This window comes from Lycorma delicatula, chromosome 9 (genome assembly GCF_047948215.1).
Source record: "Lycorma delicatula isolate Av1 chromosome 9, ASM4794821v1, whole genome shotgun sequence".
NCBI classification, from domain to species: Eukaryota; Metazoa; Arthropoda; class Insecta; order Hemiptera; family Fulgoridae; genus Lycorma; species Lycorma delicatula.
Genome location: NC_134463.1, coordinates 84227171 through 84250325, shown reverse-complemented (window position 1 = coordinate 84250325; position 23155 = coordinate 84227171). Strand labels below are relative to the sequence as shown.

General features: G+C 28.7%; 1 protein-coding gene across 1 annotated transcript; it reads right to left on the bottom strand.

Annotated features, from left to right (window-relative positions):
• Positions 1–4505: 4505 nt before the first annotated feature.
• LOC142330693 (uncharacterized) lies at positions 4506–18679 on the bottom strand. The gene is made up of 7 exons (XM_075376140.1): positions 18660–18679; positions 18117–18351; positions 17748–17937; positions 14832–15082; positions 12270–12443; positions 9429–9655; positions 4506–4614 (listed from the first exon to the last, which is right to left on the bottom strand). The coding sequence occupies exons 1-7, from the start codon at positions 18677–18679 to the stop codon at positions 4506–4508; spliced, it is 1206 nt and encodes a 401-aa protein (XP_075232255.1).
• Between the last annotated feature and the right edge of the window lie 4476 nt (positions 18680–23155).

Here is a 23155-nt window from a genome sequence, read left to right as displayed (position 1 = left end):
AGGATAGTCCCGGATTTTTGTACATCAGGCAGAAAGTAAGATTTCCAAATGTAAGTGAAGGAAAAATTAAGAAGGAATATTTGTTAGTCCTTAAATAACAGTGATGATGAAAGATGATGTAGTTAACTCGATGTTAAATAATGTACAAAGTGGAGCTTGGGCTTCATTTAAAGACATTTGCAAACATTTTCTCTGCAAACAAAAATCCGACAATTACCACGATATATTGTTAATCAACTTCTTACTTCATGCAGAGCTATTAAAATACATTTCCTCCAATCACATCTGGATTTTTTCCTGGACAACCTTGGTGACCTAAGTAATGAACAGTGAACATTTCCACCAACACATTTCAATGATGGAACGCTATAAAGGGAAATGGAATATCAAATTCCAGCCGATTATTGTTGGACATTAATTCGGGATGTGCCTGAGGATATTTATAAAGAAACACATCAAGGAAATCATTCTAACAGAGGTACGATCATGCAAAACTACAAATTTTACTAATTTTAACTATATTTCCCCTCTTTTTTTTGAAGCATAATTTATTTAATATTAAGGGTGATAGAAAAGTTGTACTTACATATCTGTAATGTACGCAAAAAAAGCAATTCAAGAAATGGTATCACACTTGGAGAAACATTAAAAAAATTTTTTTGTCTATCATGTAATTAATGAAGAAAGAACAAGAAAATGGTGTTTAATTAAGGAATATTTTATGCCTAAAATAAATATCGTTCCAAATATCTGTCTTGCTACTGTTAAATTAAAACAAAAATTCATAAATTGCTTCACTTAAGAGAATTTCCCCAATTCATCTCTACAAATTAAAAGATCACTTCTTCAAAAAATGTTTACAGTGGATCCCTGGATAAACAGGGAAGAAGTAACCTACCAATTATCTTATAGGAACCAATTCTTTCATCAAGCTGCCAGAAAGGTATCATTTACAAAACTAAAAGTAATGTTCAATACTACAATAAAAGATTTATGATATAATTCAGCAGCTAGAATTATAATGTTAAGGTAAGTGCTTTGTTGTGGATATTTTAATAATTATTCAATAATGTTTTGTTATACTTTTCCTATTATTCATAATGCAATATCTTTCCTTTCTGAATAAAGTTATGATTAATATCTGAACAAAACTTATGATTTTAAATTTATTTAAAATTATATAGTTTTGTGCTGAAAGAGCAGGTGCAATCTAGCAGCTGGTTTTACTCAATCTCAGGCTTATTATTTTGAAAGCAAATCAGTGCAAATAACCGAACTCCAAAACCGCATTAACATATTTAAGCTTTTAATGCTAGAATGGATATGGGAGATGAAAAAAATCAACGGTTCACACCAATGTACAAATAAATTAGTTAAATAACTTCAGTGCTGGTTGACAGGACATATGCGCAGTATTCATTTTGACATCTTGCTGTTACTCTGACAAATACAACAGGAATGACTTTAAGTTCACATTGCTGTCTAAATCATGTTGATGTGTTTAATATGATTCTATGCCTAAGGAGGTGGGGGGGGGGGGGAAAGCATGTCAGTATGAACAACATTATTGTATTACAGCACTCAGAACTGAGTTGTGATGAAAGTACAGAAATAGATTAATGTAAACTAATACATTAGCATAACCTAACAGTAAGAGCATAACCTAAATATAATAATATATAATATAAGAATGTAACCTAGATATAAATAGAGTAACATGCAGATAACAAAGATCACAACAGTTTGCAATAAATGTTATATATCTATGTTATTGCAGTGATACATGTCTTTATATACCTACAAGTGGGCCTTGCATAACATATCAGCATCAGTTTTCCATTTTTTTTTTTTTTTATTATAAAATAATTTTTCAATTATTATATTCGTAAGAGTAAAAATAGATGACAAAATACAATTTCCTTGCTTTTATTTTGAGCTTAAACAAGCAAGGTATATTAAAATTTCTAATTTCACTATTACTCAGCCAATAGTTTTAAATGAAAATATCATTCATTATTAATAATTCACAAGTAGTTAGTTTTACTAAGAAGGTGTTAGAGGCAGGTGAAAATTGGATGATGGAGAAAACTCAATTGCTGATTCCTCAGAGAGTGATCATAATCCTAACTAGTGATAAACTAACTGATACATGAATACTAACTGCCAGGTATCAGCTCTTAAGACTTCTATCTTAATTTTTAATAACATATAAAAAAAATCGGTTTGTTATTTTTAAATTCTGAACAAAATTTAATAACAATAACTCCACATCAGAATTTGTAATAATAGCACATAATTAAGATGGAAACTATCTCTTACAGCCTCACCAATTCACCAGACACCTGGAATGTATGAGAGAGTTTTTTTTTGTCTTCAGTCATTTGACTGGTTTGATGCAGCTCTCAAAGATTCCCTATCTAGTGCTAGGCATTTCATTTCGGTATACCCCCTACATCCTACATCCCTAACATGAGAGAGTAACATCCTGAAAATGTAATGAGGTAAAATGCCACAGTATCTTGCATCTACAATATTGGGTGCTGTTTCACCACGGTTTTAGTGTTCATTAGTAACTAATGATCATAGTAATCAATACCATATAAAACTAATTTAAAAAAAAGAAAAAACAATAAACATATTCTTCCCCAAAACACTAGAGATTGTAAGTAAGTAACTGAAAAGAATTTACATAAATTCATCAATGTAAAAATAAACTAGCAGACCCGGCAATGCTTCGCCATTGCTAGATTTGGGTATATATAGATATACCCAAATATACCCCCTATATATATATATAGATATATATTTGGGTATATATATATATATATATATATATATATATATATATATAGAGAGAGAGAGAGAGAGAGAGAGAGAGAGAGAGAGAGAGAGATTAAATGAACACAAATTAAAGTTTGATAAAACATTAAAAAACTGAACATTACCAAACTTCACAAAATTAAACCTTTCCCTTTTTCCTTTCTTCCCATTTTCCCTTCTTATCTTTTTTTATTTTTTCCCTTTCTCCCTTTTCCTCTTCTTCCGTTCTCCATTTTTCGCAAAAATATTTCTTTTCACGTAACTAATATTTATTCTGAATATGAGCCAAATTGGACCATAAATACAATTTTTCGAAATATCTCGACCATAATATAAATATCAGCGCCACCTAGCGGTTCCAAGCTAATTCAGAAACCTTCGCGGGCGTGCCCACAACTCACCAAAGTTTCATCGCAATCGGATAAATGGTATAGGAACGCATACAGAAAAAACAAAAAAAACATACATTCATTTTTATTTATATACTTGCAGATCCAACAATGCTTTGCTATTATTAGATCTGAGTATATTTATAGATTAAATGAGCGCAATTGAAAGTTTGATAAAACATTAAAAACTGAACATTACGGAATTCACAAAATTTAACTTTTCACTTTATCTCTTTTCTCCTTTCTCCCATTCCCCCATTCCCTTTTCCCCTATTTCTTTCTCCCTTCAATTCCCTTTTCTCCCCTTTACCAATTTTACCTTTTCCCTTTTTTTCTCTTTTTCCCTATTTTATTTTGTCTCTTTTTCTATTTTCCTATTTCCATTTCTCACTTTTCCCACGCGTAAATCGATCCAGTAGTTTTTTAATCTATAGCAGACACACATACGAACAATTGCTTTTATATATATATATATATATATAGAAGAAGAAATTCTGTTTGTGTATTTGTTTTTTGTCTCGTAAATATCTCGACACTGGGGCCACCTAGCGGGTATAGTTTCTGCAAAAATCTTTCTTTCACGTAATTAATACATATTCTGAATATGAGCTAATTCTGTCAATAAAAACAATTTTTCTAAATATTTCAACCCCAGCTCTACCTAGCGACTAATTTTTCGAAAAAAAAAAATTTTTTCACGTAACTAATATATATTCTGAGTATGAGTCAAATCAGACCATAAATGTAATTTTTTCCAAATATCTCAATCCCACCCTGACCTATCGGGTCCATTTTTTTGCAAAGTATTTTTTCCATGTTTTGAATTTGAGTCAAAAATTTTGCAAAACACATATTTCGAATTTGAGTCAAATCAGACCATAAATACAATTTTTCGAAATATCTTGATCCCAGCGCCATCTAGCGGGTTCAAACTAATTCAGAAACTTTCGCGGGCGTGCGCGCAACTCACCAAAGTTTCATCGCAATCGGATGAATGGTATAGGAACGCATACGGGACAAACAAACAAACATTCATTTTTATATATATATATAAAAGATTTATTCAAATCACAGTTCACGACTGTAATAAAAGAATCAAATATGTGTTAACCAATATATCAAATGGGTGTAATTGGTATAGTCGTATTTGAAAACTCTGTCAATATTACTCACTAAAAGTGAGTAAATTGGAGCTTCCATGTGAATGGATTATGAAAAATTTCTGTGAAAACCTGAAACAGCCAGTGAATACGTCAAGAAATTTTTAAATTAAGTCTAAAAGCAAACTACACATAATTAAACATTTGTAAATATTATACTTGTATTAATAATATGGTTATTACCTTCAGCTAGATATTTATTTATAGCACACTGCAGGATACGGGCCCTTTCTACCTCTTTAGTTCTTGCACATGAAAAAAAAGCCACATAAATATTCCATTATTTAATCTAATATAAAAAAATTCCATTGTTAATAATTGAGAATCTACATAAACATATGATTTTTAAATACATAATTCCTACAAAAGAAAGTTGTATCAGTTTATTTTAATCAGCAAGTGTATTCAAGTTATCAAATGTTTTTAATAGAACCTCTTTAGGTTTAAATGTAAATTTGGTTTCACTGGTTAATTTAATTTCATTGTTTCAAAGTTAAATTTTATAATTTCATTGGTTCCCATGAGTAATTGTCAATTAGCAATCCTCTGATCTGATCTTCCAAACAGAAAGACAACTGCTTAATGTTTGTACATCTTACACTAATGATAACATAATAACAGTTGTTTTATTAACACTCTCAATCTGCTGAAAAGAGATGAAACTTACCTATTGCTTTTTTTACTACAAATACATCATTTGGAAATAAACAAATTTACAACTCTTTGCAAACCTTTATGTGGAGTGGAGGTGCAGTGGTAATGACTCTGCTTTTGACTAGAAGATTCGGGGTTTGAATCCCATAAGGTTTCAAATTTTTCACATGCTACAGAATTAATTTTTCATCATCATACAGGAAACAGTAATTGTGTACTAAAGAAATAAATACATAAGGAATAGCTGATATATATATTTTAGTTTTAATTACCGATTGTAACTTTTATAATTTACATTTTAACAGTTAAATTATATTTAGTGACAATATCTAATATAAAAATTTAACAAAAGCCAAAAAAAAATAAAATTAATTTTATCATTTCTTCATTTGATCACAAACAGATGTTAAGTTTTGGAACTAAGTTGTTATTTCTGGGATTAAGATTAAAATAACTATAGCAAACATAATAGTTTGAAATTTCTCTTAAATAAATTATTTTGTTCAACAAAATGGAGGTCCATTATTGTATATTTCAATTTAAATTTTTAAATATAATAAGTAAATTATTGCTTTTTATTATAATTTCCACTGTCATTATTATTAGCAGTATACGTATTTCTCAGTTATTTCCTACATTGTTATTATTTGTTATAAGAAATAAAATGTCCTTCCTAACATCAATAGACCATCAAAATGTTGGATTATACAATCAACCATATGAAAATTTCAATTTGCAATCATGTGCTACTTTTCATAGAACTGAAAATAGCTTTAAAGGAAGTAAGCAGAAAGAAACTTAGAAAATTGAAGAAATTGGATGAGAAAACTATGGGAACCACTAGGCTGGTCTAATAGTCAACTCATCATTACAAATCAGTTGTTTAACAGATGATTTTTAAATTCGATGGTTCTGAGGTTCAAATCCTAGTAAACATTAGTTGCTTTTATACAGATTTGAATACCAGACAGTGGATACTGGTGTACTTTGGTGGTTGGGGTTCAAATAACCACACAACTCAGGAACTGTCGGTCTTATTTTTACAAGACTACACCTCCATTTACTTGTTATACATATCATCTTAATCTCATTGGGCTGTGGGGATTTTACTTATTGTTCACTAGTTGAACAGATTGTAATGCATAAATTAGGTAAATAAAACAATGCGAACTAGCTAAGGCAGTTAAAGAAAGCAAAAAGGGTAATGTAAACCTGGATGAGAATGCCACAGTAAGTACAGTAGAGGAAGAAGCAGACTATTATGAGGAAAATAGAGCCAAAAAACCAGGAGTAACAACAGAAATGATAAGGAAATTGAAAGAAAGAAGGTGATGGAAGGAGAAATTGAATGATATTGAGGATCTAGAAAAAAGAACAGTATGATGTGTTGTAGGAAGATGAAGAAGAACATTACATGAGATAAATGGAAAGGGAATGGTAAAATGAGGGAAATTGAGAATAAGGATGACAAACATGAGATGGCAATAAGGACTGCTAGATGAGGATAAAGAAGTAAGAGAAAGATGGCAGGAATATGTTGAGGATCTGAATATGATAAGAGAGAAATTTCAGGAACTAAACATGCAAAAGGAATGAGAAATAACTGAAAAGAATAAAGAAGTATCAATATTAAAGTATGAAGTACAAAATGCAATTAAAGAAACAAAGAATAAAAAATCGACTTGAGTAGATGAACTTCCCATAAAATTTTATGAATGCTTAAGGGAGAAAGGAGTGGAAGAAATAACTGAACTGTGTAATAGGATGTATAGTACAGGAGAATGGCCTGAAGACTTTGTACAGTAATAATGATACCTATCCTGAAGAAAACTGGTATATCAGAAAGTGTTCAGAATATAAAAATAAGTTTAATAAACCATGCTGCTAAAATATTTTTAAAGGTCCTAAAATGGAAAATAATAAGAATAATGGAAGAGAATACAGGAGAGTGATAGTTTGGCTTCAGGAAAGGGAAAAGAACTAGAGATACCATTGGGTTACAGATACTTAGAGATATTTAGAGAGAAGAAGAGGAATGAGTCTGTTTTCATACATTTAGAGAAATCAAAGGAAAAAATGATGGAGATTCTTAAAGAGAAAAAGTAGAATGGAAAGACAGAAGGTTAATTGCAGAATTATACATAAGATAAACGGCAGCAATGAAAATAAATAAGAATATGACTGACTGACTGGGTCTGTCTAGGTTGAGGTGTTAGGCAAGGATGCTGCCTCTCACTAACGCTGTTCAACACTTACATTGAAGATATTATAAAGAATATATTAGAAGAAGAGAAGATGTAAATATAGAAGGACGATAAGATTTATAAGGTTTGCTGATGTTATGTTAATTCTAGTTGGTGGAACACACATGCTTCAAAGATAGTTAATAGACCTGAAAGAAGGAATGTATGAAAGAATAATAAAAATACTAAAGTAATTGAAGTAAACAACAAAAAGGATTTAGCGGTAAGGACAAAGAAGGAAGAATAGAAAAAATAAAAAAGTATAGATATTTGGGTACTTTGTAACAAAGGACTGGAAGAGTGAACAGAAATAAAAGGAAGAATTGTGATGGCAAAAGAAGCCCTCAGTAAGAAGAGGGTATATTATTACATAGTAAAATTTTGGATGTAATAGTTAAGGAAAAAGTTTGCCAAATTTTAACTTCACAAACAGGCTTCACACACATAAGTTAGTAACTATGCAGTATCTTGTTGAATGGGACTAAAGCATGGACATTAAGGATAAGGGAGAGAAACTGGATTAAGGCTTTTGAGATATGGATATGTAGAAAGATGAATGGAAAAAGTGTTGAATGAGGAAATAATGAATAGGATTAAAGAAGAAAGAGCTCTTATGCCAGAAGTACAGAAAAGAAAAGGAGACTGGTTAGGATATGTGGTTAGAGGAAATAGAATTTTGACAAATACAAAGGAAGGGTCAGTGGAAGAACAAAGAAAGGGAGAAAGAAGAAGGATGAAGTTAACAGATGAGGTGAAGATTGAAAAACACAAGAGGATGAAGAAGACTTGGGACAAAAATGAATGAAGACAGAGGTGGTCTAAGTGACCTGCTATCAGACAGAAAACCAGCTAATGATGATGACAGTATGCAACAACCAAACAATGCTCCTGTGAAAATAAATTAAACTGTTCTGAATAGATAATATTCTACATTGGTCAAAAAGGGCATTCAAGTGTTCATTGTATCTGCTGTCTGAAACTGCACAACAAAGTTACAATCAATTATTTTAAGTTCTCTACAATGAATAGAGTTAACAATTGCCAATATTAGATAACACAAATAAAAAATTCACCACTTTACCAATAATTCTGATATTCTAAATATACATAAAAGATGGACCATAGCTGAACATTATGAAATACACACAATAATGGCATAATAAATGAATACACAAGATTTAAATCAAATATACTTTTCAACCACATTCTAAGTATTTCGTCATGCATACATTGGCATCGTTCAAAACAGATATCAATAATATCAGCTGATATTATGATAATGTGAAATCAACAGCACAACTACTTGCTGAAAATAACTATTAAGATGGCTAAAAATACTTTTTGAAATAACCTTTTTAAAATATTACAAAACTGGCTGGTCAGGGTGAGCAAAGCGAGCCCTTCCTGTCTAGGCAGGGGGCTCTGCCCCCTTGAACCCCTTCCCACAGTGTTCGTTATCCTTACAGTTGTGAGAATAATACTGGGTAAATAACAATTAAAGCCTGATAAGCTCTCTCTTTCCTCCACCATTTTCCTCATTCTTGACGTAGTAGCTCTGATAAGCTCCTGCTGTAGACAAAGCTACAGCTGAAGTCTGGGCACTGTGCTCTTGGTCAGCTGCTAACAAAGTACTATGCACTTCAGCTGTTTCAGAGGATCAAAATATTCTCATTCTTTTAGCAGACTGTGAATAATAAGACATGTTACTTCTCTTTTTTGAGGGCATATTTTTTTAACTTTTTATAATTCAATATTGTCAGGCAAAATAAATAATCAAAAACCATAAAAGTTTGTTAAATGTGAAAATTTAACCAAATTACATATTAAAAATAATAATAAAATGTTTGAAACATTAATATTTTACAGATTAGGTTAGATGATTTACTATATAGATTTGAACTCAAAGGTCTTTTTCTAGTATATGGTAATAGAAATATAATGAAGTAAAAGGATTAATTTTTTTCTTTAATGAATATCTTTTATATCTTTAACTCTCATTAGAAATATCATGAATTCTAACTGGAGATAATTTCCAAGCCTCTAAGGTATAAATCTGCAAAGTCCAGTAGTTTTTGTGTGATGCATAAATTTTACTCAGTATGTTGTTAAAAAAGTTTGAATTAAAAAAAGGGTCCCATTTCTTAAATATAAATAGTACCTACCTCATTTCATTCATGCCTTGTATTTTCTTATTAATTTCATCAATCTCTTTTTTATGTTGTACAGTCAAATCTTCTAGTTTTTTATATAATTCAAATAATTGTTGCTGAACATTTGACAAATCATTCTGATATTTAACTATTTCTTGTTTTAATAATTCTTTTGAATGCAGTTCATTTGCTTTTTCCTTTCTAAGTTGATCAATCAGTAAATTTTCCTCAGATACTTTCTGTAACATAAAATTAAATTTATCTTTAAGGCTAGGAATTTTATGATTAACCTATTTTCATATCCACATGGTATGGTTACACCATGCTTACTATTTATTAAAGAAGATGAGTAGTAGTAATTACTACAAAGTCAAAGAGAGAATCTTCATTAGGTGTAGGAGAATTACTCTTTCTTTGGAGTGGTTCATGGATGACATGAGAACAAAATTACAAATGGATTAATAAGACTACCATCCTAAAACTATTGATAACCATTCAAACACCTGTTCTTAGATTACAGTATTATTTTACATATCAATATCTATTCTACCAGGTGTTCAAAAAAAAAATATTGAGGTTTTAATTTGTTACATCACATGGGTGAGGTGTGCATTATTTTTTTAGTCTAAAACCAAAGAGCAAAAAAGTAGTTTTAATTGTGCATACAGATATAGATCGATTCCTTATTTTCCTGGTCGACAGTACCACTGGCAAAGATGGCGACTTCTAAAGAGAAAGCTTCTGAGTTTTGCAGTTTGCTAAATGTGAATCTGTAGTTGCAGTGCAACATGTGTTCTGCAGAAAGTTTAATTGTGTTCCTTCAATAGACAATAATGTTTGTCAACGGCACAATTTATTTAAAATGACTGAATATCTGTGTACAGGGAGAAGTATAAAATGGCCAAGAGTTTCCAAAGAAAATGTTGATGTGTTAGAAATTTTTCTTGTGTAGTCCTGAAAATCATTTTAGAAGGTCAGCTACAAACTAGAAATGCTGATGATGTAGGTGTGGATTGTTTTAAAGGAATGCTTAGATTTGCATCCATATCATTTACAGGTATTACGGACTTTGAAGCCTACAGACTATGCTGTGCATGCAGATTTCACCATTGAAATGTTGCAGCATGAAGATTTCTTTATTGTATTGCGTTTAGTGAGGAGTCAACATTTCTTAGTGCAAAAGTTAGCACATATAATGTCTGTAACTAGGAGTTAGAAAATCCCTGTAAACTCTTACAATAAGAAATGGCAAATTTATGACCACACTTTTTTGTTGAATATACGTAACAGAAGTTGTTTTTTAGATATGAAGTGTTTATTGCTCTTTCCTCTACTGCAAGGTGGAAACGGAAAATTTGACAACAAAATGGTACATCTCTTCAGTGGTATAACTCTGTATGGGATTGGTTGAGTGATGTTTTCCCCAATCATTGAATTTGACGGCATGGACCTTATAAAAGAGCTTCTTTGCAGAGGTCTCCAAGATCAACAGATCTGATATCATGTGATTTTTCCTTTTGAGTTTTATAAAGGATCTTGTAAATGTAACTCTGCTAAATACTGATCTATCTGATTTGAGGTATAGGATTGAAGCAATTGTCGCTTCCTTTACTCCAGACAAGCTGGTTAAAGGATAGGATGAACTCTCCTACTGGATGGATATATGCTGAGTGACAAAATGTGGTCACGTTGAACAGTTATAGAGAAAAATTGTAAGAGTTATTGTTTCATTTTATTTGTAACCCATTACAGTTTAAGTCAAAGTTAAGAATTTTTAAATAGCTTTAAAACCCAAATCCTGATAATCTTTTTCTACACCCTTTAAAACTTAATGTTTACAGTAAACTCCCAATTCAGAGGGATAAAGGTGGGCTGAGATCCATGCATTATACAAAATCATGAATACGACATAAAACAACTAAAGAACAAGATGTAAACCCAGTAATCTAAGCCCAAAGGCAGAAAATAAATAGCTTGAACAACTATAGAAGCTGTACAATGGGAACAATCAATAAAATGACTTTAAAGCATGTAAATAAGGTCATAAAGAAAATGTTGATGTTACGTTTTATTGGTCCTGCCATTGCCAAATAGAATGCTCATTACTTTTTACCAAAATGTTAGCTAGTGACAAGTTCTAGTTGGACAGAGATTAATTGCAATATTTTTGTACCCCTCTGCCTAGCAGAGGAGTCTACTATTGAACCATAATCTAAGACCACACTAAAGTTTAACTGTAAAAGTTTAGCATAAGTCCCCAACATGTCATCAATCATATAGAATAAACAATATACCCAAAATTTTGAATTCGTTTTAGATATTTAAATTATTTCATATGTTCATCGAAATACAAATCTAAAAATTTTGAAATACAAAATGAAGACAGTTATACATGAATACAGTTATTTCATAGTTTAAAAGAGATGTGGAGAAAATTTTGTTTTGAATTCTGAAAAAGAAATAAACTAGATTGGTAGCAAAAGGCTGAAAAGAATGGAATAAAAATACATTCAAAAATACAAAATTTATTTTTTGGTCTCACCCACCACTTAATAAGCTACTAAATAGTTAAATTGCATCCAGATATAATCAGGACTTTATCATATTTTAATTGTTGATATTAAAACTGCGATCATATTTACTATATATTAATTAACTGCTGAATAATTAATATTATAAAAAGCATTTTCAAACATCTTATTCTTCTAATTTCTAAAATCTCTTTTTTATTGTAGTTAAAAATACTACACATTTTTTAAGTACAATTTAAAATAACATTTCATGTGGACTAAAGGGAGAAGATATTCGATACTAATCTAAGAAGATTGCTTAAATAAAATATGACATACTTACTCCTTGCAAATGTGATATTTTAATGTTGGATTCAGTTATTTCATTTTTTAACTTATTATTTTCTTTAATTAAAACATCAATATTGTTTTTACATGATGACAGTTCTTGCTCCAAATTGTTAGCATATTCATGGCTTCTGTCTAAATGTTCATTCAACAAATCAATTTTCAACACCTTAAAAAGAGATTTTTAAAAAGCAACAGTAAATATAAAAATTAATGAATTATTATTATGATTTAACTAATTCTATAAATTATTTTGCATTTGTTTATTATTGATGCATTATAAGTGTTCATTCAGAGATATTCATTGGAGGGATGCACTACAGGGATTTGTACAGATCAAAAATAATTTTTATAAATTCTAAGTTAGTCAATAAAGTTTCTGAATTTTGTTGATAAGCCTGCTTATAATTTATGCAAAAACATTTATCACTAATGTGCTCTACAAGGCCATAATGATTGGAAAAAAATAAAAAAACTTTAAATTTGCATACATACCAATTAAATTTTACTTTCAAATTAAGATTTAAGATTTAAATCAAGTTAAGATTAAGTTTTAAATCAACTTTCATAGCGCATTAAGATTCTATTAAAGGTGGAGGAGGAGATAGTGAATGATTTTGCAGCTGTACTGATTCAATTACTTGATTGATTTGTATTAAATTTGAAAGAAGAATCTAGATATTGTACTTCATTAGTGGCAGGCTATAAAATATAATACCAAAGTAGTTCACTCTGCTAATTAAATGAATGATTAAAAAAATCAGCTGTTTGGTGATGATGTAATAATTAATTTTAAATCCAAGTGAAGATACAATTAATGTGTTCATGGGTTTGAATATTGACATTATCAATGTACTTCGATTGGTAGGGTTCAATTAGTGATTGTAACATCACACAAGACTGTCTATAAATGGGAAAGACAAAGTACTGATCTATAAATACAGTTTACACTCTACTGAGAGATGTGAAATGCAAAATGAATATTAATAAAAAAAAACTTAATATGGGCCAAATGCAGACAATAGTGATTAGCATGAAATTCTATCATTCAAGCATCCTAGGCTCATTTTCCAGCAAATGTCTAATATCTTTATTTATTACAAAGAATGAGTAAATAAATTATTGAGCAGTGTTTTGAAAAGAAAATCCTCTTAAGTTATTATTTTTATATTTAACTGAGCCATGGCTGCCCAACTGGTGGTTAACTGCAACATATTTTGAAATTAATTTTAAATTTTTATTGCACAATGAAGAAACTATTTATTTTGTACATGTAAAAATTAACTAATTAAATGTACTCTATTTATAAAACATTCATTATAATTAATTTAATTGTGTTTATCTGCTTGAATTTACCAGAATATAGTCAAGGACATTTAAATTTAGTTTAACTATTGGGTAATCAACTTAATTACATGCAGCTACTTTACAAAGTTATTTTTCCTTTTAGTGAATACAATTCAACAGAATACTATAACATATATTTTTGAAAAAAAATCTGATTGCAATTCATTTATAAATGATAAAACAATATAGTTTTAAAATTAAAAATTAAACCAAATTCTATAAAAACATATAACTTTAAAATGTTTTCAACTAAGCTTGTGAACATCTTCAGTGATTGGTGCTGTTGTTCTCATCTGACGTCAGCTTAAAGTTATTGCTGGTGGTTATTTTGGGTTAAGCAAAACAATATTTAAAATGTGGTTAAAAAATTTGTTAAGATTTTAATTATGTCTGCTCATTTAGTATATAACTGTTCTGTTTTTTGTATTATAGATATGAAGTTTGTTGTCAATGTTGATAGATTTCTATTTTATCAGGTAGTTAGCAAATGTTTACTCTATGTTGTATCGGAGGGCTTTTTATATTCATTGCATCCTATTTGAAACTGTGCCCAGTTCAACTAATGCAGAACATTGTTCAATCACAACAGTTCAGTTTATACATTGCAAGAGCATTTTATTTGATTATTAATTGAAATTTGAATGCAATAATTTATTTTGTTATTCTAATATCATATTGTATGTTTTATCAATTTTAAAGATATTTTCTCAATATTTGCATATATACTTAAATGTGATGAATTTTCTATTTTGTTTATCTTTATTACTTTCCCATCTAGATAGCAGTATAGTGCAGCTATAGATCTAGAAGGGAAAGTATTGTAATCATACAATTTGGACATATGCGGATTTCACTGGATCTTGATGTTTTGATATCTAGGGAACCCAAAATACTAAAAAAACTGAAAGAAAATTTTCCAGATTTTAATGTTCGCGTGCGCGCGCGCGCGTGTTCATGTTTTGCACAAAATGATAACGATATTTTTTTTTATTTAATGCTGCTAAATTATTTAAGCACATTTTTTTCTTGTTTTAGGATAGGTCATATCTTTCAGGTAATGCAAATGTTTGTATTTACTGTTCATCACACCACAGTGTCATGAAAAACCTATTTACTATGACTAAAGAGATACAACAACATTCACAAGAAACAAACTGCAGAAAAAAAATCTAGTAATTAATAAAAAAAATATAGAAATGATAGATCTAACCTGATGTTCAACAGTTTCAGATGCAATAGCATTTTGAATAAGTTCTTTTTTTTTAGTTTCCAGCTCAGCAGAGATTTCTGCTTTAGATGAATCTAATTCTTTAATCTTGTTTTCTAAAATTTTAATTTTTTCATCACATTCGTGTCTTGCTTCTTCAATCATTTGTGTCATACGAGTACGCTGAGTTTTTATTTCTTCCATTAAATTATTAATATTCTCCTGATGTAACTTTCTTTCTTCTTCTAGTAATTCTAGAAAAGTAGCAAGAATTAAAATGAGTTAAATAAATTGAATAGAGTTCTGAAAACCCGACCTAATAAGGGGTTTATTGAGGGTGGGTCACAGGAATATTGTTAGTTCATAGAAGAATGTTTAAAGAAACAATAAAAACAGCAATCATGATTTCAACAAACACTTTACAAAAATGTAGATAACATGAAAATATTAAAAAGAATGCTATTCAATTATTTATCAAGTAATATATGTGTCGTTATTTTAACTAATTTCTCACTAGATCCAGTAATATATAGTATTTGGTTTAAAAAATTAACACACACCATAAATTAAAAAAAACCTCATTGTATCAAAAACCAAAATAGCTTATGAACAGAAAAATAATCCATTTTATGTTTAAATAAAACTGTAGAGAAAATCTAACCTGATTCAAATTTATTTTCTAACTGGGAAGAAATTCAAAATTTTAGAAAACAAGCAAGCAATACTATACTATTTACTTAAATGTCAAATAAAAATAAGCCTCCCATCAATATGACTATAAAAGGGAAAGTGGTTTTTACTGGGCAAGGCTAACACCCTTACTCCCCACCAGCTGATGTAACGTCCAGTTTTACAGAGTTGCTGAAGGTTGGACTCATTGCAGGAATCATTTTTGTTAAACAAAATAAAAAAAATTGAGAAACTTTGTCAAGCTAAAAAAAAAATCCCTTTCGATATGCCAGAAGGCAGAGGTAAATTACACCAGTGCTAAGTAGGAGATAAAAAAGATTTCCACCTTAAAGTTAAGAAAAACTTCAAATTTACTCATGTGAAAAAATTTCAAATGTTTAGCATACTACAAGTCCCCATCTTCTTACAATTCCTGCAACATTTTGATTATCCCTAGCTGTAAGGGTTGGTCATATCAAAAATTATTTCAGACGAAGGTTTTGAGGAATGTTTGGAGGATTAACGATCACTTTAAACCAATTATATACTGTGCCTATGAAGGGAGGTATGATGTTTTCTGTCTTTAAACCCTATTTTTTCCATCTCCTGGACCAATGGTTAGTTATATAAAAAAAACTTTATTTACATAAGTTTTAGGCCCTTATCCAAAGAATAGTAGGAACTTTAAACAAATTCAATATTTTACTTAATAATAAAGTTATAGCGATATTTTGTTTTTTCGAAAAAGCCCCTCCTCCCATTTAATTCCCATGGTCCGATTTTGGCCGTTAACGAACTTGACCGAGATTTTCGGATAAGTTAATTTTAAGGAACAATTTGAAAGTGATGGCGCAAAATTACGGCAGTTATCGTGTCCACAGTGAAATATATAAATGTATATATACATTTTTGAGCTGATAATGGTTTCAAGGTCTGGAGGATGTGAAACGCGAAGATATGTCGAAATTTTCCGGAAGTCGAATCATGGTACCCATTATAATAGGTAGCTTTCTGATGAAATCTGTCTAAAACATATAATGTCTGTCCAAATATATAATGAAATAAACTATTTTGTAATTTGGGGGGTTTTAAAAACCCCCTTAAAATTGGATAATTAATTCGGTTTGAAAAATAGATATTTTACGTAAAAATAAAAACAATAATTTATTTTTAATTATTAAAGATCTTTTACTGATTTTGAATAAAAGTCCATTTAAAACTATGACCTCATTTATATTAGAGTAAACATCGGACATTTAATTATTAAATATCACATTATTTTCAAGTCGTCCATTGGAATAGGTAGCTTTCTTATGAAATCTACTTAATATTTGAGTATATTTGCTTGAAAAAAATTGAGCAGGTTATTGCTAGTTATATTTAACAATCTGTTCTTAATTCAGGTAATAAATATGAATAAACTGCAATTTTTTCAATTCAAAGTAATTTTTCAAGCAACAGATATTGGTTGGCCATCATCTGATTAATATGTGCTAGTACTTGATTTTGTCCTTGAATGTGTATATATAAATCTGTATATCTGATATGAATCTATCCAAATCTGATTCAATTTTTATAATTAGTCTTTACTGTTTGATGTCATGTAAAAATATCAATAAATTTTTGTTGTTTATATTTATTTACTTATTTACATACTAATGTAGAAATTTGTGTATCATAAAAATTCTAAACAAGTTGTAATTTAAAGTAAGATGAATAAGTTACAAATAAAATAAACAATTTTAAGACTGTTATGAAAAATGGAAATTCCATAGCAATTCAGATCTAAATTAAAGCAATACAGATTTAAAGGTAAGAAATATAATGATAAATAATACAATTGATATATATATATATATAATATTAATCCGATCAACCCAAGTACAGAATTAATAAAATAAAATAAAATAAAATAGGATGACACCTTCCTTATTCCATAATCCAAGTAAGAGATTTTCAAATCTGAAAGATTTGAAAATCTTTTTCAAATCTAGAGCAACTGATGATGTGAGGTACTTGCGAAAGCGCTCTTGCTTGGATTATGGAATAAGGTGTCATCCTATTTTACTTTATTAATTCTGTACTTGGGTTGACTGGATAATATAATTTGTATAGTGCAGAGGAATATGATTCCTGAAAGGATAGATTTTAGAAAAATAATATATATATAACCTTTTGGAGAGTAGATAAAAAAAAGGTGAACTGGCAATTAATCAGATAAATAATAAAAATAAAATATGAATACTTAACTGTCTTGAGTTATAGTGATATACTGCAATTTTTCCCTTAAACAATCAACCTCTTGTGTAAGTCTTTGCACATCTAACTGAGAATCCCGTAATTTTACTTCTACGATATCTTTTGCTTTCTTCTCAGATTCAATCATCTCCTGAAGACTTGTTAGTTCATCTTTCAGCCTTTTTTCTTCAGCACTAAACTTCTAAAAATACAAATATAAAAATGAATAAATGTCATATTAATATGAAATTAATACTTAAATAATATATAAACACAGAACAGTGCAAAAGATAAATAATAGTGCAAAGTAATCTTTGCATAACAGTGCAAAGATAAATAATTAATTAAATAAAAAATTTTTAAACTCTAAAAAAAACTTACTGATTTAATTGAAGCAATTTCAGTTTGTGACTGTTCTTCAATTGAAACAATTTCTTTATCTCGTTCAGCAATTAAAGTTTCAGCGTGATGTAATTTTTGTATGGTTTTTTCTAATTGATTTTGAGATGATAATAATCTATCCTCCATGTTTATTATTTTCATTTGTTTCTCTTCCAGTTCTTCAACTAATTTTCTTTTTTCTGAAGTGCATTCTTTTAATTTTTCTAAAGCTGGCCTGATAAAATTCATACATCCAACAATAAATAAAAATTAAACAAATACTTTAAAGAATAATAATAATAAATATTTTTTAAAAAACTTATAGGAATCTTAAATATATACTAGATCATTATTGTCAAAGTAGCAGTAAAACCATTTTTACCAGTTTTTCCTCTTCAAATAGTATAAATACAAATCAATGATATAAGTTAAATAAACCATCAAATGCTGACTAAAATATAGTCATAAAACTGATATTTTTTTTATAGAATTGATAATTTTTAAATGGAAAGAATATTAAAATATATTTCAGAAATTATGTACCTGCCACCTATGTGGCACATCAAATAAAGATTTCAATAAATTATATCTATATAACTAAAAAATTCATGAAAATCCTAGTATATGTAAGAAGAAATTATTTAGAGAATTAATCTTTCTTTAGTGCTATTTTTATTTTTTTTAATTAAACTTAATAAAAAAATTTTGATGAAGGAGAGATCTTTTTAAAACCACTAAACAAGGAGGAAAACTGTTAACAGTAAATGGAAAAAATTAATTCTATAAACAATTAATTAAACTGTTAGAATGTAATAACTTCTTAAAAATAATATGTAAAGCACAAATTTCTTTAGAGTTGGACATATAACATGCGCCTGTTTTATACTGATGGTATCTGTATATTTCTAAAGAATAATGGCCATACCTGATGATTTAAATGCTGAATTGGATAGGATTTTCATTAGAGCTATTAGCAGTACAATTTTCTATGACGCATAATTTATTTTTTTTCCAAAAAATATATTGCATTCAAATTTATGCATGTATGTGTGTTCTTTTTTTTAACAAAAAATGCACTTAAAAATATTTTAAAACACCAAAATTAATAACAAAAAGCTTTTTTCTTATTAAAATACATAAAAAGTAAAGAATAAAAAATAGATTTCTATAAAATGTTAATTTTTTTTATACTACTATATAACATTTATCTTCACTGAATTAAAAGTATTCTGTAGGTAGACATAAAAAGCTAAAAATGAAATTAAGAGAAGACCAAAAACTACAGGTTTTGGAAAATATTAGACTACTGCAAGATTGTCAGTGACTTAAAACAATATTTGTGCACTGTTTCCATACTAGATCTGAAATTAAGTAAAAATAAGAATAAAAGAAAATGAATAGTTTATTTATTTCATGTGCGGTCAGCATCCTATAAAAATTGAGTATAAGGAAAAGCATTAACATCATACAAATTCCTCCAAAATAAAGATAAAAACAGGTATTAAAAAAATAATAAATAAAAAGTTGTACATATTACGATTACTTAGGGATGCACTTTACACAATTGTTTTTTGTTAAGTAAGCCTTTTTTGTAACAATTAATTTATTAAGTTCATCTAAAAACTACATATGATATAAAAAATCTTGACGATACAATGACCTATCAGGGGCTATAGAGTTAATTAAAATTCAGTACTCAGATATAAAAAAATCTAATCAAACTCAAAGCTAGCTCTAATCAAAGCTAATAAGTGTTGTTAGTTAAGAACACAATAGCAAGGTATGAACTCCCTCATTATTTGAGAAATTAGTAAAGACCAAAAATTGAAATACTCTGTAATTACGCAAAATTTTTACTTACTGTAACTGCTGTGTGTTTTGTTCAGTCATAGTTTTGATGTCAGAAATGCGTTGCTGATTTATTGCCTGAATTTGCTTGGTTAAAATTTCTTGGCGTGTTGAATATTCTGTGTGCATTTTTTGTATTATAGCATTATGTCTAACTGTTTCCTCTGAAATAATAATACAAAAAGAAGTTGAATAGTAATTACCAATAAAAAACAATGATGGTTTTCATCATCGGGAGGATACACACAGACAAATGAATCCATACAATGGTTGTTTTCTAAAATATGAGGTGCTAGATCATACATATCCTGTCTGCCAGAGACAAAATATCTTATGTTTAAGTCATCATAATCTATAACTTTATTGCATGGCATTGCTCTGCCATTATTTAGACAATTATTTATTATGTTATCAGGAAGGAAAAAACATTAATTGATTAAGTTAAGGATGCAAACAAAATTTGTCATTTGTACTCCACGATTTTACTTTTGTTTACATGAGTTGTAATTTCCTTTTCGAAACTATTGTATTTTAACATAATTTAATAAATTAGTGAACTCAGCAATATCTTTGTCCAAAAATGGCTTGGATAAAATTTAAATTCTTTAACTAATCAAGTTAGATTAATTTGGTGTTATATAAATTGATAAATTTCTGTACAAGACATGGTATATTGAAATTAAGGCGCAGGTATGGAATTCTGACACCAGTAATAATATCAAATAGCTGTGAGATTGTAAAAGTTTTACATCTAGTCAAATTCCTATGTTAATGCAATTAAAATTTACTTCACTCTTTTAACTGAAATGTTCAACAAATTCTAAAATAATATTTAAATAAATATTTAAAATTCTGAGTAATATTTTTTTAAATATCTTAATGGTTTGCTGCAAACTTAACACATAATATTATTTTCTATAAATTTGCTGAAATAAAGTAATATTTTTACACCAGGATTAAGATGCTAAGGACAGGCTCATTTGTAATTTCATTCCCAATCAAATTATAAAAACAAATTGTAAATTTTAAATTATTTTAAAAAGTGTTCTAATTAAATAAATTCTATCACTTTCCATATAAAAAAAAATAACAGCAGGAAACTTTGAATAGAGTTATATGTAGTTGATTTGATCACAGCCTATTATTTTTTATAAATTGTGTAAAATAAATGTTACATTTCTTACAATTAAGTTAAACTATACACTTTTGGCTGGGTAGGAGGGCAGATATCATCCAGTATATTGTATTCTTTTATTTCACTTTCACATAAATAAAAATAACAAAATGTTACGTAAAGTGTTGCATTTTTTAATTTCCATAGATGTAAAATGTTTTCATGCACATTTATGTTAATAAATATAAAAACTCAAATACTGTAGATATAAAAACTCAAATATCCAATTTTTTTAACATGACTACATAAAACCTATAGAAGTTGGAAAGCATAATCTAATACTATGTCAAAGTTCTGAAAATTATTTTGTTCAATTATTATTGGATTTGTTGCATTCTAACATAGCCTCTAATTTTTTTATCAATTTTGAGTAACAAATATTAATATTCTTTTAACTGGTTTAAGATAAAAAAAATCATTATACTGTTTTATAACTGGCCAGATTTGCCTAGTCTCATTGATGTCACTTTGTACATCATAGAACAATTAATTTTATTTTCATCTTAGCTATTCGACTCTTTATAAAAAGAAGACATAAAACAAAGTCAAAATTCATGAAGTTAAAATAACATATTATGGTTTTTTGATGACTATAAATTAAATTTTGGTGCACACAGTAATAAAGAAATAACCTTTCAGCTATAATATTAAAATTAATCTAATAGGAATAAAAGTGGGTTTATACATTTTATTTGTTTTTGTGCTCCAACCAGTTTTCCAGGTACTGCCAGGTTTAGATACGTGTGCGTGTGTATTCAAACGGCAATTGCAACTACTATTTCTGGCTTACAGGCCTGACATAGCTGGAATGTAAGTGTAAATTTACCGTTAAACACGTAATCTTGAACAGACTTAGGTCAACCACTCCTGAGATGTGTGTTTGGTGGTTAGATTTTAATTGAAACCCAACCACCAAAGAACACTGCTACCTGCAGTTTAGAATTCAAATCCTTTTAAAAGCAACTGCCTTTGCAAGGACTTGAACCTTCAGGCTCTCGGCTTCTAATATCAGTTGGTTTTGTGATGACTAGATTAACCACTAGACTATCCTGGCAGGTTACATGTTTACAGTAATAAAATTAATATATTTTGAAAGATTATATAATATTAACCCAGTTTTTATATAAAACTGGGTTAATGCATTTTTATTGTATATATGTAAGTGCCATAATCTTATTGATTATAGATGAACTGACAAGATATATCAGTCATTTCCAAATTTAGCATAGTTAATTCTAATGTTTTATAATTAGCTATTATAGAATTATATAAATGATTTAAATAACCACTTTATAGCTACTTTTAATGTTGAACAACACCATACAATTCCAGGTTTACTAAGGAAAATGAGTATTACAGTGATCTACCAAAACAGTTCCTTCATTGAGGCAAATATAATGTCACATATAAGTATTCCAACCTGTTGAAATACAGATGATATTCAGTCACAAAACAATCCATTTCCTACTACTCGTAGAGATTAAATAACAAACATTGTTACTATGAATAAAAGGAAATCAGACTAATACATAGTAAAGCATCCCAGATGCTTCACATGATCCACAGCAATACAAAGGAATGAAACAAATAATGTTCAAAGGTGTAAATAAATGTAGCGTAACTTTGTCTGTAAGAAAAATACATTGTGAGATATGACATTATAAACACAATTGCCAACTCGATAGAAAAAAAATTTCTATGCTAAAGATTAAATTACGAAATAATCTCAACTTACCAATAGCAGAAACTATATCAGATGGAATATCATTACCTTGGACTTTAAGAAAATTCAATGTTTTGTTATTATTTACAACTTTTAACAAATTTTGTCCACCTTCAACACCAAAATTATTCCACCTAAGATCTGATTAAAAAAAAAAAGAAATGGTAATGACAAAAAATATAAATTCAAGGATTAATAGAATTGACTTCTGATTTGCTGGTGAGAAAAACTAGACAAAAAATTCATCATATACAAAAGTTACTGAAATATCTATATTACTTCTTATTGTATTGT